This window comes from Alternaria hordeiaustralica, assembly GCF_023758085.1.
Source record: "Alternaria hordeiaustralica strain BMP 2776 chromosome Unknown scaffold_9, whole genome shotgun sequence".
In the NCBI taxonomy this organism is placed as follows: Eukaryota; Fungi; Ascomycota; class Dothideomycetes; order Pleosporales; family Pleosporaceae; genus Alternaria; species Alternaria hordeiaustralica.
The window spans coordinates 156,050-173,221 of record NW_026056781.1 but is presented as its reverse complement, the minus strand read 5'-3'; the positions used below and the strand labels follow the sequence as shown (position 1 = coordinate 173,221).

The window sequence follows — 17,172 nt, the reverse complement described above, 5'->3', positions numbered from 1 at the left end:
TCTTGCTTCGCGTACCACTTCCGCCGCGCTAGGGCCAAGCCCGTCCGCCGATGATGAGCGCCGCCCGCCGCTCAGAACCTCGCGCCAAAAAATATTGTTGCCGCATACAACCCCGAAACTCACCACCACACGACGCCCATAGGCCACCCAGGCAACTACCATGAAGCTGAACGTCAAGAATATTCGGTACCTTTCCGCCGATGATTGGCGTGTTCTCACTGCGGTATGCGCCCGCCCGCAGGCTTTCCGAACGTAGTGGGGGACTAACGCTGATGAAGATGATAGACAGAGATGGGCAGCCGCAACCATGAGATCGTGCCAACCCCCCTGATTGCTCAGATCGCCGCCATCCGCTCAGGCGACGGCGTCCACCGTTGCATCTCCAACCTCGCCAAGATCGGCCTCATCGCCAAAGTCCGCAACGCAAAGTACGATGGCTACCGACTCACGTATGGCGGTCTCGACTACCTCGCCCTCCACACACACCAAAAGGCCTCGACCGTCTACTCGGTCGGCAACCAGATCGGCATAGGCAAAGAGTCGGATATTATAGTCTGCGCAGATGAGACGGGCAGGCAACTGGTGCTCAAAATCCACCGTCTGGGTCGCATTTCTTTCCGTACCGTCAAGGCGAACCGCGACTACCTGCGGAATCGCCAGGGTGGCTCATGGATGTACATGTCGCGTCTCGCTGCTCTGAAAGAGTTCGAATTCATGAAGGCCCTACGAGCAGAGGGATTCCCTGTACCCGAGCCGATTGGTCAGAACAGACATACCGTCGTCATGAGCCTCATCGATGCATTCCCGATGCGCCAAATCTCAAAGGTCGGCAACCCGCAGGAGCTCTACGGTGAGCTGCTCGCCATTATCGTTCGCCTCGCGCAGCACGGTCTCATCCATGGTGACTTCAACGAGTTCAACATCCTAGTTGAAGAGAGAACAGAAAAAGACGGCAGTTTGTCACTGGTGCCCACCCTCATCGATTTCCCGCAGATGGTCTCCATTGACCATGCCAACGCCGAATACTACTTTGACCGCGATGTGGCTTGCATAAAGCGCTTCTTCGATCGCCGTTTTGGCTTCACGAGCGACGAGCCGGGTCCTTTCTTCAAGGACGCCACGAAGAAGCTCGTCAAGCGATTAGATGTTGAGGTTCAAGCTTCCGGCTTCAGCAAGAAAATGGCCAAGGAACTAGAATTGTACATGAAAGAGCATGGTGTCGATGGCGACGCCGGAGATATCCCCACCGGAACAGACGGAGAAGGGGTGGACGACGACGATGATGGTGACGAGGCAGGCGAGGATGAAGAAGTCGAGGATGAAGAAGACGGTGGCGTTTCCCTTGAAGGTGGCCCGGTAGGCGATGATGTGTCTGCTCCTGGCGATACGATTGCAGATGGGCAGCCGACTCTAGCCGCACAGATGACTATACTGGAGATAAGGGATAACGACCCGTTGCCAGATCTCAAGGATATCAAGCCACCGCCACCCTCGGAACCCACCATGACTACCAAGGCCGCTAAGAAGAAAGCAGGCTGGTCTATATAGGCCTGCCAACTACATCATCTTCTGTTCCTTTATTTCAATGATACCCAGATCCATGTCTCCTCCCGGCACTCGTTTCATTTGAAGGCCTAAAATATACAATACATTCCATTTCACCTAAATAGCGCACTGTATAGAGTCACCTGACCGCCTCTTGCTGCTTTCAGGGCCGCTCTGCATCAAGATACCGCAGTGATAGGCTCATCCAAACCATCTTTCTCCTGAATATCTTTCTCCTGGATATCTCTCTCCTGATAATCTTTGTCCCCTCTATCCATGTCCACATTATCTTTTTCCCGAACATCTATCTCCCCCTTAGCCTCATCCAAACCATCGTCGCTCCAGAAATCAACCTCCTCTTCATGATTACTAGCCGCTTTTTCTGTATACTTCGGAGGCACAACCTCTCTCTTAGACTTAGACCGTATCATACGCCCAACAAAGCGTAAATCCGGTTCCACAAACCCTTTTCGTACGAGCAGAGACCGTATATCTGCTGCAAGGAGATCACCATTTGCAACCTCATGATCGATCAGAACGTTACCATCATCAAGCTCCCGTATACATGAAGTGCTGATGCACGCTGGAAGCGTGCTACCTTCTGTGACGCGGCCAAGCCAATTGTGACGCTTCCTTAGGACGTCTGCTATCAAAGGGTTGTCTGTGGTGAAGACGACGGTTCTCCGGGGTGGGTGGATGAGGTATTGTATTTTGTGTGAATGGCGGTCGTTCATTTTGATTGGATGCATGGGGTCGTAGAAGAGTGGGACTTGTGTAAGTGGGTGGGGAAATGCGAGTACGTGTTAGAGATTCCATGCAGTCTCTGTGTGTTCACGTTCGGGGTTGGTGACTTCAACGCACAGTGCACTTTCACTCGCATAGTTGATCTGTGCCTGCTGATATTGGAAAGACGCAAGAGGTCACGTACATGTGCGTGAATGCTCCGAGGGCGTAACGAGAGAAGCCTCGCGATGTAGGCATTCAATCGGTGAAGGGTAACATTTTCTTCTACCTCTCGTTGTCCACCGCAGCACTCTAAACCTCAATCCCTATCTAACTCCCCTCTATCCATACTCCGTTACCAGAACAAAACACTCACCACCCAAACCCCCCTCACAACAGCAACCATGGTCCTCATAGTCAAGATCCCACCCTACTACCGAACAAGCTCCTACGTCCTCCACTACAACAGACACCCCACCACAACAGCCCAATACATCCTCCTAACCCCCGCCTCCACAGAAACCCTCACAACGCGCAATGCCGCCATCGCAAAAGACTGTGCGGCATGGGGTTGGCGCCTCTACAACACCGACCGCTCGCTCCCCAAGATGGAGAAGTGGTTCGCCAAATATGAAAAGTTTGCTAAGAAGAACACCTGGGATGACGATGTCTGGGTTATTTGGCAGAGAGAACATGGGCTGAGGATTAACGGGGAGGATGAGAAGAAGAAGGCTGAGGCTGCGGCGGCTGCTGGGAAGAGTAGGCTGGGGAGTGTGGTAAGGGGGGTGAAGAAAGCGCATTGGCAGGTTTGGGGTAAAGATGGGTGGGTTGGGAGTGATGAGCAGAGGCTGAGGATTGACCACGGTCCTAGAGAGGAGAAGAGGATGAGGAAGTGGGCTGAAGAGCAGATGAGGGAGATGTCGGGGATGCTTGATCCTTTCTCGGATGTTCATGAGGTCATAGGAGAGGATGATGAAGACGAGGACGAGCAGCGCCCGTCGAGTGGGCTGAGAGGCGGTGGTGCTGATGGTGCTGATGCGAAGGGGACTCCGGGTGGAGAGACTGATGGGATGACTGCGGTTGTGCTTCCGAGGCATTCTTGGTTATCTCGGGGCTGAGCTTTGCTAGAGAATGCTTAGCGATAGGTAATGCCGTGATAATGTTATATCACAATACTCCTTACATCCATCCCGGTCTACACACCTCACTCCCCAGCTCTCTCTGCATCCGCCCTCCTATATCTCTCCTTCTTCTCGCTCTCTTCCCCCCTCACCCTCTTCATCTCCTCCACTCCCTTCGTCAAATCCCTATGCACAACTCTAACCTCCCAGCTATCATCCTCGCTCCACTTCACCTTCCCCAACTGCTCCGCAAAAGCCACGCTTCTGTGATGTCCACTTCCACATAGACATCCTACTCGTACTATCGCCACTTCCTCTTCCCTACTAGCTCTTACATCCTTGATTTCCATCAGCCGTTTAATATCCTCCTCGGCGCGGGCCACTGTATCACTGAAAGACTCGCGCTGCATGAGTTCGTCCTGCAGCGTCGAGTCGAGGCCCGTGCATGTCTTTCGTATTTGGCGAGACGGGTTCTCAGTTACGCGGCAGTCGTATTCTAGGTCTGGTCTAGGAGATGGTGGTGTGAAGCGGTCGTAGGAAGTTATTTCAAGGATTGGTCGTTGTCTTTTTTGGGTTTGAGAGGGAGCTGAATCTTGATTGTTCTCATTGGCCGCGGATAGTTCGTCTTCGGTGGGTGGAACGAGTCGTGTGTTTTTGACTTTTGAGGCGATGTCTGATAGTATAGCCATGTTGTTGATGCTGAGTTGATTGGAGATGAGCGCGACACCGGAATCGCGGTCAATGTCGTTGGTGAGATATGTGTAGACAAGACGGTTCTTCTATGGACGATTGCGTATATGGTTATAGCGGAAAAGAATCTATGTTGCAGGCTTCGCGTCCTGTTTTGGTGACGCTCGTTTAGGTAAGAGGTCGCGTGCTCGGCTGCTAAAAGGCTCAGGGTCTTCTGAAAACTCCTGCTCCATTGGCGCATGCATATGACGTTGAGCGCTGTGGAGCCACGGACAGACCCGCGAGTGCCGTGCAAGGTGCGTCATCGCCAAACACAGCCGCATCAGATATCGCGATGACTCGCTAACACTTATACCGGCCTTTTTTGTCTGTTGGTCTGTCTGCAGGCACGCCAAGTGATTGTTGTTCTATCTAGCTGAGCGTCTGTGTGAGAGACGAATTGGACGCTTCATGTGCGTACTGAGCAACCGCCGTATCAATTGCATTCTGGTCTACATTAAAGAGGGACTAGGAAACCATCAGAAATGAAAATGCAGTGTGTAGACGTTTAAATTCATCTGTGCGAGACATGCCCAGGTGTTGATCACAACACACTCCATCGACATCTTGCTCGCCCAGCTTCATCTCGATGCAACTTCTTTCTATCGATAACCCACAGGCACGATTGTCATTATATGTCCCGTACGATGCTTCGTGGGGCCGGTCATTCGCGAGATCCTTCATCGACTGCACTCCTGCCACGTCGTAAACCGGGTGGTGTAGTCGTTGACCCATGCGCGCGCCTGTTTCCTGGCCCGGACTTAACCCAGTTGTGTCCAATAACTTCCTCGGCGAGAGCTCTTCCTGCCGACTGCGACGCATATCTTGAGGGACCTTTTGCGGCGGCTTTGTGGCCTTCCTTCTTGCCCGAAGGAGTCGTGTGGAGCTGCTCGTTGGACAAGGGACCTTCCGCAGTGCTTTGGATATGGTTTGCTACGAAGCCGGGAGCGGACTGAGTTTCGTCATGAGACATCGGTGGATGCTGTGCGACAGTGGAAAAATGTAACTTCAGTCGTCGAACACATGACTCGAACGTTGGCTTGTCGGCGGACTGAACTTCGTCATGAGCCATCGGTGGATTCCGTACGGTAGTTGGAGCATGTGAGTTTACTCGTCGAACAAATGACTCGAACGTTGGCTTGTCGTCGGGTGGCGTTTGGCCTTGTGATTGAACGACCTCGTCTTGATAGTACAGACCATCTGTTTTGTTGAAGAGAGCACCTGGGGGTGCCAGTTCGGAGATATCCGCTCGCCAGTTTATGATGGTAGAAAGCGAAACGACTGTGATTCTGCACGCCACAGCGGATGGCGTAGTAACGTAGCGATACTTCACTATCCTTCCCGGTGAATCTACCCGGTACTCGCGGTAGAAGGCCTCCATAGGTATATCAATGGAAACAGGGTCGTAGGTAATGAAGTTGATAGACGGCCTTGGTGGTATCTGCTGACTGGGCAAATACTCCGATGGGTCGCAAAGTGAGGGCATTTTCGGATTGGCGCAACAGTACGCTGTTGTGTTTTGTGATAAGAAGGGAACTGTGAATGAACACCGCCTCCGTTGAGACTAAAGAATGTAAAAGCAGTATAATGTGGTCATGAAGCGTGTTGTGTAATAAGCGAGGACGGTTGAGGTCAGGATGTTGTTATTTACTATCTGATTTAGCAAGGCCCAAGAACGAGAAGGTGGGAACGTACCATAGATGGCGTTTGGTGATGAGGGCTGTGAGGACCACGTAGACTCACGAACTCTCAGAGTGCACCTTCTTCCCGGTCTTTGATCTCCGATAACACAGCCTCGTTAATGTCATGCTCCGCCAACTTTTCGACTACAACTTCAGTTGACAGTCCTTTGTCCCCCTCCGGTAAGACAGGCCCTTTCTTCGGCTTGGTCCGCCGCTTGAGCTCCTCGATCCAGTAGGCTTCAAGTTGGCCGCGACGCCTGTCGGACAGGAACTGCTCATCCTCGTCTTGCCGGAACGCCTTGCAGAATGCATCGCAGAAGGGTCGTGATTCGCACACCCACTCGAAGATCTTGAAGCAGTCCATATAGATCCTCGGATCGTTGGTGATATAGGGTTGCAGGACTCCGGGCACATAGATGATGTACGGCATCGTAACTTTCCTGGAGCAGTATTGGTTGTTGTAGTTAGTAGGTGTAGCTATGCCAGTGAGATACCTTGCGGCCTTTTGATTGCTAAAAGGTAACCGTATACGAATGTAACTGATTGTTTGCTAAAGTGAGAGCACTATCAGTGAGAAGACCGAAGATCGGAAAGTACGTGTTGGCGTTGAGTGAATCTGGCTCTTCAGGTAATGTACAGTCACAGCGGAGGGTGAGTTTGATCAACGTATCGTAACATAGCGGGCCATATCATCGTTATGGGTAAGTGGCATCCGATGATTGCAGATTCCGTAGCAAACGGAGGATTACACCAACCGCTTCATACCGAAGCAGTGAAGGCGATTGCGGATGGATACTTGCCATGGTGTTGAAGTGGGTAAAAGCAGTCGTCCGGCAGTTCCTAGATTCTAGAGCAGCAGGGTATGAGATGAATACAGTAAAACCCATGCAGCAGTGTAAAGTCATGGCAAGAGTGGTTTGGCGCGTCGAAGGGTGAACGCCTGGAGAGGGATGACGAGCTAGCCCCCCAATCTTGGCGAATGACTCAATCGCGAAGCACCCCTCCAAAATGTTGCAGGCCAAAAAGTTGCCGGGACCGACACGCTGCAACCAACCGCCAAGATGAGCACCGAATCCGGAGTCAAGACACAGTCGACGTTCGACATTGTAGCGACATACCGCCGCATCCTCAAAGATGACCCGGAACTCACCATGCCCGTCGCGGCCATCGAGGCCCTCGTAGAAGCCATCGCGCAGAGCTCCGTCTCGACCGTCGCAGAGACACTCGACCTGCTCGAACGCCACACGGCCGCCCTCAAGGCCTCCATCGCGAATCCAATCTCTCTCTCCGCCGGCACAGATCTCTTCCAGCGCTACCTCATCACGACGCTCAACCGCCCGGCGAGCCTGAACCTCGGCCCCGACGACGACTTCCGCGCGATACGCAACCACCTCCTCTCCAACGGCAAGCTGTTTGTGGACCGTGCGAAACAGAGCAGGGAGAAGATCGCGAGTTTCGGCAAGCACTTCATCCGTGACGGCGGCACGGTGCTCACAAATGGAGGATCGCGAGTAGTGGGTGCGCTACTGCGAACGGCCGCCGAGTCGAGCACTCTCCGGTTCAAGGTCATATACGTCTTGCCCTCGTCAAGCTCGTCAGATGCGAAAGAGGGCCTCCAGACTGTCGCCGACCTCCGAGAGCACAATGTACCAGTCGCCACAATTCCAGATTCCGCCGTCGCCTACTCACTGGGTAAAGTCGACATGGTCATTGTCGGAGCTGAAGGCGTCGTCGAGAACGGTGGCATCATATCGCGCATGGGCACGTACCAGTTGGGCGTACTGGCTAAGAGCAAAGGAAAGCCTTTCTACGTGGTCGCCGAGAGTCACAAGTTCGTGAGGCTATATCCGCTCAGCCAGTTCGATCTGCCCATTGAGCAGAAGGTACTCGACTTCAAGGTCGCAGAAGAACACAAGGCAGAACACAAGCCCAAGAGCGACGAAGAGCAACGGAATGTCTTTGACGAAGCCATCGCAGACATGACTGCGAAGCAGAGATCCACCGTCGTTCCGCTCGACGCTCATGACGCTGTCGACTTTACGGTACGCTCTGCTTACTTCAATTATGACCCCATACGCTAACCTGAAGTAGCCACCCGACTTGATCTCCGGCATCATCACCGAGTCTGGTGTTCTCACTCCATCTGCCGTGTCAGAGGAGCTGATCAAGATATGGTTTTGAGCCCTCCCTGAGCATCAACTCCTCACCCCACACCAAATACAAAAACGCCATCGCGACTCCTACAACGAGCATATACGCGTTTGATGGATGCTCACATCCGTGATAGGAACTATGTGGAAAGCGAATCTGTGACTCTGCAACCTTCACGCCTTCGCCGTAATCGGCGCATCACGTCCTGAGACTGCGAACCGCGCGTTACAGGATATCGCGCATCTCAACCTCGCTTCAGAGCGTCTGAAAGCTGGCTCTATCGCATAAGAGGACCGAAGAACGAGGGTACGGCCAACGATAACGACGTCCCGTGGAATGGTGTTGCGCCGACGATAACAGCATATGATACCCAATAGACATATTCAATGGCAACATGTCTTCGACCTGTTGCACATTCAAGAATTGGAGTTTTTGGCAATGACATATCTCGAGTGTGAGAATGTTGAGCGTGAAGTATGCGAACATGTTGACAATAGTAGCCATTTTACTCGACCATGAATGCGCCCGTCGGCATAAGAAGCTTCCTGTCCTCCGCTTGTTTCCCATCAGTACGCAACGCTTGCAAGAAAACATGCCGTATCTAGTCCAACCACCCGCGCGGTCCATCGACGCCTACAACCCGCTGTTGACCTACACGCTCGCTGACCCCCTCTCCGCTGAGATGAGCATACTCGAAGACCTTCAGAAATGGGGCTGGCAAGTCTCCGTGCATTTCAAGGACGAAGAACTTTATATCGATGCCGCAAGAGAGACCGAGAAAGCAATAAAGAAGATGAGGCGCAGAACGCAGATGATATATGGCGACGTGGTGGGGGACAGTCCGAGGTTGACTCTTGAGGAAATGTGGCAAAGGGAGGCGACTAAGAAGGAGGAAGAAAGACAACATGATATCAAGCAGAAGGAAGAAGTCAACGATGCAGCAAGCATAATGTCGCGGATGACAGAGCAGAGAGCCTGGGTGCGTTGGGCTGACGAGGAAGCTAGGTTGGAGACGGAGAGTCCTAACGTAAGCGGTCCTCTGATATAGAAATATCAGGAAGACCAAAATATGCAACTGATGAACCCAGACAGGTAGTGCAAGCCACCAATAGACAGTCCTACCTGTCGCACGCTCTGAGATCAGAAGACTGTGAGGACTCAGTCAGCGACGTTTACGAAGGGTCTGCTGGCAGCCCCAGTACGAGCACACATACTTACAACGCATCTCGTTTTATTGAAGAGCACGAACCCGACTGGCATACATCTGTACCACGTCACTCTACCCAACGCCCTGCGCATCAGCCTGCAGGTCAGACAGCCTCATCATCCTCTATGCCTTCTACAACCTCTCCTTCTTCAGAAGCCCCAGTCGGTCTAATGGGTATGTCCGGATACTGGTGTCCGCCCGTTCTTCAAGCCCGGCCGCAAAAGAACCCTCGATCCCACTCCATCGCACCAAGCGCTGTGCTTCCATCACGAGACTCGAAGGAGACTCGGAAGCTCAAGAAAAAAGTTACCCGCCGTGACTCAGAACCCTCGTTGGGAAAGTATCTGCCACTGGGGTTTGTCAGGCCCCTGTCTTGGGTGAAAGGAAAGCGAAGCGCGAATGAAGGGGCCAGTGCAGATGCAACCGCACCGGATCAGCAACAAACCACCGCTCGATCAGAGAGCTCCTTTAGCCCTTATCAACGCACCACCCCCACGCAATCTGTTCCGAACATTCACCTGCAAGAGTATTCCTCTACTTTTCTTCAACCTGAACCACGTAACATATCGCCCGCCTTTTCCACTACCTCCAGCCTCATCTTCCCTGGCCGTGAGATAACCCCAGAAGCCTACTTCCAGCGCACGAACCGACTCCGGAAGAATCTACAGCCACGCCAGCTTACACCACCACCAGGACTAGAAAACGATCCCTACATGTGGCAAGTGTGGGATCGTGGCCGTAAAAGGCAGCAAGACAAGACTGATCGCGTGCTGGGCAAAGACAGCATGCATAGATCAGATAGTGGCAATGCTAGTTGGTATGATGGGTTCCAGACGATGATGAAGGAGGAAGAAGCAAAGGTGACCAAGGAAGAGAAGAAGGCTGAGAAGAAGGCGAGGAAGGTGAAGAAGAAAGAGGAGAAGGAAGAGCGATTACGCAAGGAGAATAGGGAGAAAGAAGAGCGGATACGCAGAGAAAATGAGGTGGGGGAGGCTTTAAGGAAAAAGGGTGATTTCGCAGGTGGGTACTTGCCACGGTATGCATGACCGCCTCTACTTACGTGCACAATGTAGGCATATTGAATACCTGGGCAGGTTAATGCTCGCGGGCGGTGGGAGAATGTAGTCGCGATGGCTGTTACTGACTCAGGAGGTCTTGATCGAGACCACGGAGCAGTGCTACATTTGGGACGACATTTACAGGCTTGCGCATCTATGAAAGCTTCTTCATTTGTTCTGTCTCATGTATATGTGGATATTCAATGTACAAGACTTATTCTAAGAGCAAAGCTCAGTCAATGTAGCAGTCCCGTCTAACCAGTTCGTAAGAAGTTAGTGCCGTCGTTGCCTTGAACCTAAATGATCCTTCGAATTTACCCAGACATGTATAAACTCTGCGCGTGCAGTCAATTTCCCAATAGACTATTTTTCAAAAAAGCACCACATATCTGATCCCGCGCCCTTCTTACAAATATTATCTGGTATCCAAACGCAATGATCCAGCAACCCGAAGACATACTACTCGACCTGGTCATAACTACGGACGGCCAAGCCGAGGAGCCGTACTCCTATCACAATTGGGGGTACACCATCTACCGCACATGTTACACGCCAGAATCTCAATCGCAATGGGAATCTCTAATTGAAGCCACTCAGCTAGGGGTCGAAAAATCCCTCCCTGGGTCGCAAAACGATGAGCCACCGACAACATCTCAACTCCTACGCTCCCTCCTACGTCTAGACTTCCGCTCCGATGCTTCCCTGTACGACGGTCTTACTATGGAACAGCTTCGCCAGACCTATCTCAATCCACAAGAAGATTCTGTGCCCCCACCGAACTTCAACAGAAGCGAGCGACTCTTCCTTGTCGCTGACGCAGAAGTTCTGATGGATCCTTACTTTCTGCCGGAAGAGAACGAGACGCCAAAAGTAAACGATGACAATGATACAAGCGACGACGCAACTTCTCAAAGTGTGCAGAAATGGCAATACCAATACCACGGCTACAGCAAATCCTCTAGTACCAAGCGACGATGGCTCAAGTGTGTCGAGGTCGACTACGTTGCTGCGGATCATCACCCAAGGAGAAGAGGGCAGGACCCACGGCCGTATTTTGGCTGGTTCATGGTGACGGCGGAAAGTGTGATGGAGCTTTGGGAGGTGTTGCTTGATCAGGATGTCGAGGAAATCAAACCTAGATTGGTTGATGTGATGATTTGTAAGTGCATCGTGTCCTGTTTGTGTATTGATGATGAACAGGTATGCTAATGCTTGGACAGGGGGAGGGTATTGAGGCTTTATGGGAAGCTGAGCGAACGATGGAAGGTTTTCTGTCACACTGCAGCTCTCTTGGATTCTACGCCATCACTGTTGACATATTCAGGTTGCTGGTAGTTATGGAATTTATCGCAGGCAAGAATGAGGAGAGAATGTATTCTGCATATGGCCGGCTATCGAACATAACTACGTCCACATGGGTCAGTGTGGCCTCCTTGCTACATGATATGTAGGTCATTTGTTGGGCTGATCCACATATGTAACCCTTTAGGAGCAATATTTTGCGCTTTCGCCAGGCTTAACGATACCCATATCGATAAAAGCCGAGTAATTCCAGTAGTCTCCTTGTACTCCCTCGCCAGCTACGGGCACATTTCCGAAGAACTTTGCGGTCCAGTAAGCGCTACCCCTAGTGTACTTTGCAAAGGCGTATAACCCGGTGTTCAAATTCTTCTGACGATTTGCAAATTTATTGTCCGCCACCGTCTCGATCGACCATTCACCGATGAATACAGGAAACTTGCCATCTCCTGCCGATGCCTTGGCGTCTGAGCAGATGTCTGCGCTCACGGTATCAGAGTCTGTTGGGCGGCCAGCGAAATAGTAGTTGTGTACGTCGAAGACGAGATTGGTGGACGCTAGGAACTTGGGAGACCAGAACGCTTCACCTCTGAAGCTGCCTTGGAACATTACGGGTATGTTCCTGTTCACGGCTGCTGTTTTCGCAATAGCCGCGTCGATATAATTCTGTACCCATACAACACCGTTGTCTGTCAACGCGGCTGGTGTGCCGAAGGTGGTGATGTCGCGATTGTCCACCGGTTCGTTGATCGGCTCTAGAGTGTATGATTGCGGGGTTCCAGAGGATTGAATGAAAGCCAGTGCAGCATCGACAGCGCGTAGGGAATAGTCGAGGTTCGTCGCGTTATTGAACCAACCGAAGCGGCCTTCGCCTTCACCAAAGCCCATACCGTTCACTCCGCCAGGAAGGGAGTGAATATCGAGGATGATGTGCATGCCGTACTTTGCGATTGCGTAGGATGCGATGTTCTTGAAGAACCGAGTTTGTCCGCCGCTGTAGAAGTTACTGCCAGGAACCTTGACCCATGCAGCGTAGGTTGTTGGAATCCTCAAGACGTTCACGCCAGCAGTGGCTAGCTTGTCGATATCGGCGGGTGTGATGAACGTAGCATAGCGACGCTCTAGGACAGGGCCACATTGCGATCCTAGTTTGGCACAGCAGGTCCACTCATCAGTCGTAGTACCGCAATTCTGCGACCACCAGACTGGGTCAATAACGGCTTCTTGGGCAAGCCATCCACCAAGGTTGATACCATTGGCTTTGAAGGTCTTCCAGTTGAGGTAGGTGGGTGCCTGGCGACCTGTTGGACTGCCGGTGGTGAAAGATGAGAAAGAGAGGAGGAATGCGACGATGGTGTTGAGGGCGATCATGGTTGATGTTGTGGTGTCGGCGTTCCTGGCTGAGGTTGGACACTGTTGAGCATGTTGAGCATGTTGTTACTGGTCTTTATAGCGCATCAGTACACCCGTTGTTGGCCTCTCTGTCCAGCACGATATGCACCACGACCTCGGGTCATGACAACGTTGAAAGTCGAGCGCAAGATGTGGAGCCGGTCGACCTAGCTACCTAGGGTTAAGAGCCAAGATATTAATATGATCAGGCATAGCTATCCTCAAGCCGCTTCAAGACATAGCGTCGTTGATGGCTGTATTACTGACGAGGTGTTTACCCCAGGTTCCACCCCGGACTTGACCCCAGACTTGGCGCCGTCTTGTGGATGCATGATAGTGCCTTAGGTCTTCTAGAAGAATTAACCCGAGCTGCGACTACATGTTCAGTTACTATCCGCATGGGTCGCATTGTCCCGAGCGACCTGGGCTCCACGTCGGGTGGTGTGAACGCTACGTGGCCCACATCCCGAGGTGTGTATCGGCTTCGTTCTGTTTGCGTACCAAGGGGAGGCTTTCGTCTTTGACGATGACACAAATGACAGCAAGATATCGTCTTGAGGTGCGATGCCACGCGCGTAGACGACAGTTGATCTAGGGAAGTAATTACGCGATAGCCATTCGTCGTTGCCTAATCAGTCCTGTGCTCGCGGCACCCCTTGGTCAGGTATCGGCGCCCGAGAGGAACGAGAATGCTCATGATAGTACCGTTGTATCGCAAGTGCTCTGCCAGCGCTGTAGGTTGTGACATCAGGGAGTTGACGGACTAAAGTTTGTCTATAATAACGAGACGAGTGTCTTGGTGAGCCGTCCGTGCGTTCCAAGGTTGTCTGGGTCGCTCAACCGGCCAGCAGCCACTCTAGCCCTCCACATTCTCACCCTCTTCGTTATATCAATGCTGATGGCTTGTATGTCATTTACATCCTCTGAAGCTTTCATTGTACAAGAAAAGCCCTCGATAGTCAATGCAAAGCTATGGGATGTGACCTCGCGGCTTCCAAGGTTGTCTGTCGAGCGTCGAGAGTACAGCTCATACTGCGAACTGATCATCGCGACGGGCAAGGCCGAGAAACGAATGCTTCACATCCTTGGGGAACTGAAAAGATTCCAGTTAACTCACAGGATCCACTTTAGCTATCAACAATGCATCCAACGCACTGCCTTGGAATGCTTCCCTGGTGACTGCATCCAGCGCATGCCTACCTAAGGGTTCGTGGGAAGGCGACACCCGTATGCCCTTTCTAAGTACGAGCGAAGAGACGATCCACGCGACGCTCTTATTCTGCATCCGTACTAAGTTTGATCTACAGATCTACTGCTATGGGAAACCAAGCTTCGTCAGCACTCGGTCTTGTACGCCCAACTGCAGTCGCGCAGCCGACACCATTACAGCTGACCGGACAGATCAGTAAAAGGACGCACCGTTGCTCGAATAGAGATCATAGCACGGAATCAGCACGACGATCGCGCACTGTCTCGAAGAGTGTCCCTGTCGATCTTCAGAAACACAGCTTGCTTAGCAAACCACCCGAGTTGCGCAACTGCATTTACGCCCATCTACTCAAACCCGAAGACTGCATCGTACTATCTCCTATGATACGTACGAAAATTACGGGAATTGCATTACTGAGAACATGTACGCAACTTCACGATGAAGCTGCTAGCTTCTTCTACGCAAAGAATTCATTTCAGTGCTACATTCGTAAAAGCGTCTTAGCACAGTCAGCATCGACAACGAACATTCGTTTGCCTCACATAACGTCTCCCATATTGCCCAAGTTCTTCCGCGACCCACTAGCCATGCAAGGCGGTATCTTCTTTCCCGCGCCGCGGTACCATCAGTATCTCACACGACTAACCATCTACTTCAAGGTATCCATACGCGACTTGGCTTTTCCAGACCCGGAAAAGGGCGATTGGGGAGATGCACCTCGGGCAGACTTGGACATGAATCAGTACATTCGCCCGCCTTGCGATAATACCGCCACCACATCCGCAGATATGGGAAAGATCCAACAGGCGATCCAACATGAAGTGTTTCGTGTGTATGAGGAGATGAAAAGGCTCTGGTTAGAAAACAAAGGTAGGTGGGCAGGTAAAGTGACAATGCCAGCAAGGTCCACGGCAACGGATGACTTGGAATTTTGGATTGAGCTTACGGCTGGTGAACACGTCACTCACGAAGGATAACATGGGGAGTGGAGACGAACACGGGGAGTTGATCTGTCATATGACTATGCATACACCTCACACAAGAAAAAATCTGAACAGGTCTAGAGCCTACATCAACTCCAAGTCACCTGTCTTGTAGGGTTTTGAGTTGATGTAGGCTGCAGGCCTGTTTAGTTTTTTTTTTGGTTGACGTGCATGAAAGCGCTGGTGGCCGTGGAAAAGGAAGCACTTGTTCTTCCAAGTTGTCCTGATTCAGCCAAAAGCTCGTTCTGGATGAGTGTACTACCTGTTTCCCACCTACGTTGATTGCAAGTATTGTGAACATCCCTAGAGTACATTAAGCCCTTATTGATAATGATGTAGGAAGGTATCCTTGGATGCTGTCAACGTATTGTCATCTGTTGGCTCGGCACCCCTGCTACTCTTCCCCGTCATCGTGATGCACATAATACACGACACGTCTCACATGCACACCGGAAATAGTGATATGCAAGAAAGAGAATATCATTTCTACTTGCTTTTACTGTCCCAAAGTCAATGCATGCAGAGCACACACACACGCACACCGCAATTCACAATTCACATCCTCATGCAGCATAGAAAAGATCAAGTGACCAAAAGTACCACAAAAAAATTAGTTAATAGACATTAAGTAACCAAGACTACCGATCGATCCATCCCAATCCCCACGCCAAGCCAACGCGTGCCTGCCTGCCCTATCCATCTCCGATCGGCACATCCCCAAGCTTCCTTCCAACTCCAGCCAAGCCAAAGATCCTCTCCTTGCTTGCCGTGTTCCCCACACGCCAACTCCACGCAATGTGAAAGTTTTCTCCGGTGGCATCTCGGCACCAACGGCACCGACTGTCGTCATTTCGGAAGAAAGGTTGCGATTGCAGTGAGGGTATGGGGGGCGATGATGTCAGTCCTCCCTGAGTTTGACTCGTGGGGGATTCGAGGCTGCGACTAGGCTGCTTGGCAACGACGTCCGCTGCTAGCTAGTTCCGCCTTGCTGGACTGCAGACCAGTGCAAGGCTTGCCGTCATTTCTTCGTCTTTCGTGCGTCGCCTTGGTGTATGAGTTTATTACTCGTCGGTGTCGTCGACGCTCTCCATGCTTGGCGATGGTGACGAGTCGCGGACGTATCGTGAAGAGAGGGTTGGGCTCGCGATGGGCTGTTGGGCAATGGAGATTTGGCCCTCGGCTTCGACGTCCTCGATGGGGATCCTGAGCATCTGTCCGCCAACGAGGTTGGGGACGTAGACATATTGAGTTGCGGGTGAAGACATGGTTGTCGGTAGGATGGGTTGCATGCGAGGTGTGTGATTGTAGTCGTGAAGTGGTAGTGTCTGATAGACTAGAGTAGATGGTAATTTGATGTATTTGGTATCTGGGGGTCTGATACAGGAAATCTGCGATGTTATGTGTCTCCCTTCATGTGGGGATACCGCCTGGCTATATACTGTCGCAGAATCCCACGGCTCACCTGAGAATGCCATTGCTCATGCGGCATCCCAAACCCCAACTCCACCCATGCACCCACCCAGGCCACCAACCCAAAACCCTATCCCCGGCACCCAAGCATCGCATGGCCCACCCGTCACTCCCGCAGCCAATTATAGCACGCTATCACACAAGGGTGCCTTAACGCCAGCTCCGCCGTGTCAGCCCAAGACGCTGATTCGGCCTACGATATGCGCAACGCGTGGCAAGTCTCCCCGAGCAGCTTACCATGCCGCTCCGTTGTGTCCGACGAGCGGCGATAAGTGGTCGATACGTGCGTCGACAAGGAAGCCCCGCACCAATTTCCTCTCCGCCAGCCGGCCAAGCAGCGCGTAGGCGGCGCTACTAGTAGTTAGCCAGACGAAGTCGCCTTGCCCGCGGGGTCTAGACCATGCGATGGTTATCGTTGTGTAATTCTAGGCAGGCGCATGATGCATGGTGTTGAAGTGGAGGGTGATAAGGAATTAGGTATTGTGAGGGACGCTGAGTTTCGGAAGATCGGCGTTTACACATCTCGCGATTATTCACTTTTTAGAGTTTAACAATTATGTCCGGCCGGTGACTAAGGTCGCGTTCGGGACTTGCATAGCACC

The 17,172-nt window shown here is 52.0% G+C and overlaps 8 protein-coding genes across 8 annotated transcripts; 5 read left to right on the top strand and 3 right to left on the bottom strand.

The window, feature by feature from the left end:
- Positions 1-160: 160 nt before the first annotated feature.
- J4E84_005297 (uncharacterized protein) lies at positions 161-1,548 on the top strand (the record flags this gene model as incomplete). Its single annotated transcript, XM_049387894.1, has 2 exons — positions 161-223; positions 286-1,548. 2 exons carry the CDS (start codon positions 161-163, stop codon positions 1,546-1,548), a joined length of 1,326 nt encoding a protein of 441 aa, XP_049244134.1.
- A 1,124-nt stretch (positions 1,549-2,672) lies between these two features.
- Positions 2,673-3,386, top strand: J4E84_005296 (uncharacterized protein; the record flags this gene model as incomplete). The annotated part of the gene is made up of 1 exon (XM_049387893.1): positions 2,673-3,386. One exon carries the CDS (start codon positions 2,673-2,675, stop codon positions 3,384-3,386), a length of 714 nt encoding a protein of 237 aa, XP_049244133.1.
- A 2,481-nt stretch (positions 3,387-5,867) lies between these two features.
- J4E84_005295 (uncharacterized protein) lies at positions 5,868-6,230 on the bottom strand (the record flags this gene model as incomplete). Its single annotated transcript, XM_049387892.1, has 2 exons — positions 5,868-6,171; positions 6,226-6,230. 2 exons carry the CDS (start codon positions 6,228-6,230, stop codon positions 5,868-5,870), a joined length of 309 nt encoding a protein of 102 aa, XP_049244132.1.
- A 631-nt stretch (positions 6,231-6,861) lies between these two features.
- On the top strand, positions 6,862-7,981 carry J4E84_005294 (uncharacterized protein; the record flags this gene model as incomplete). Its single annotated transcript, XM_049387891.1, has 2 exons — positions 6,862-7,842; positions 7,892-7,981. The coding sequence occupies 2 exons, from the start codon at positions 6,862-6,864 to the stop codon at positions 7,979-7,981; spliced, it is 1,071 nt and encodes a 356-aa protein (XP_049244131.1).
- A 562-nt stretch (positions 7,982-8,543) lies between these two features.
- Positions 8,544-10,204, top strand: J4E84_005293 (uncharacterized protein; the record flags this gene model as incomplete). Its single annotated transcript, XM_049387890.1, has 2 exons — positions 8,544-8,978; positions 9,254-10,204. 2 exons carry the CDS (start codon positions 8,544-8,546, stop codon positions 10,202-10,204), a joined length of 1,386 nt encoding a protein of 461 aa, XP_049244130.1.
- Positions 10,205-10,651: 447 nt separating this feature from the next.
- J4E84_005292 (uncharacterized protein) lies at positions 10,652-11,667 on the top strand (the record flags this gene model as incomplete). Its single annotated transcript, XM_049387889.1, has 2 exons — positions 10,652-11,359; positions 11,437-11,667. The coding sequence occupies 2 exons, from the start codon at positions 10,652-10,654 to the stop codon at positions 11,665-11,667; spliced, it is 939 nt and encodes a 312-aa protein (XP_049244129.1).
- A 34-nt stretch (positions 11,668-11,701) lies between these two features.
- Positions 11,702-12,886, bottom strand: J4E84_005291 (uncharacterized protein; the record flags this gene model as incomplete). Its single annotated transcript, XM_049387888.1, has 1 exon — positions 11,702-12,886. One exon carries the CDS (start codon positions 12,884-12,886, stop codon positions 11,702-11,704), a length of 1,185 nt encoding a protein of 394 aa, XP_049244128.1.
- A 3,275-nt stretch (positions 12,887-16,161) lies between these two features.
- J4E84_005290 (uncharacterized protein) lies at positions 16,162-16,365 on the bottom strand (the record flags this gene model as incomplete). The annotated part of the gene is made up of 1 exon (XM_049387887.1): positions 16,162-16,365. One exon carries the CDS (start codon positions 16,363-16,365, stop codon positions 16,162-16,164), a length of 204 nt encoding a protein of 67 aa, XP_049244127.1.
- Positions 16,366-17,172: the final 807 nt, after the last annotated feature.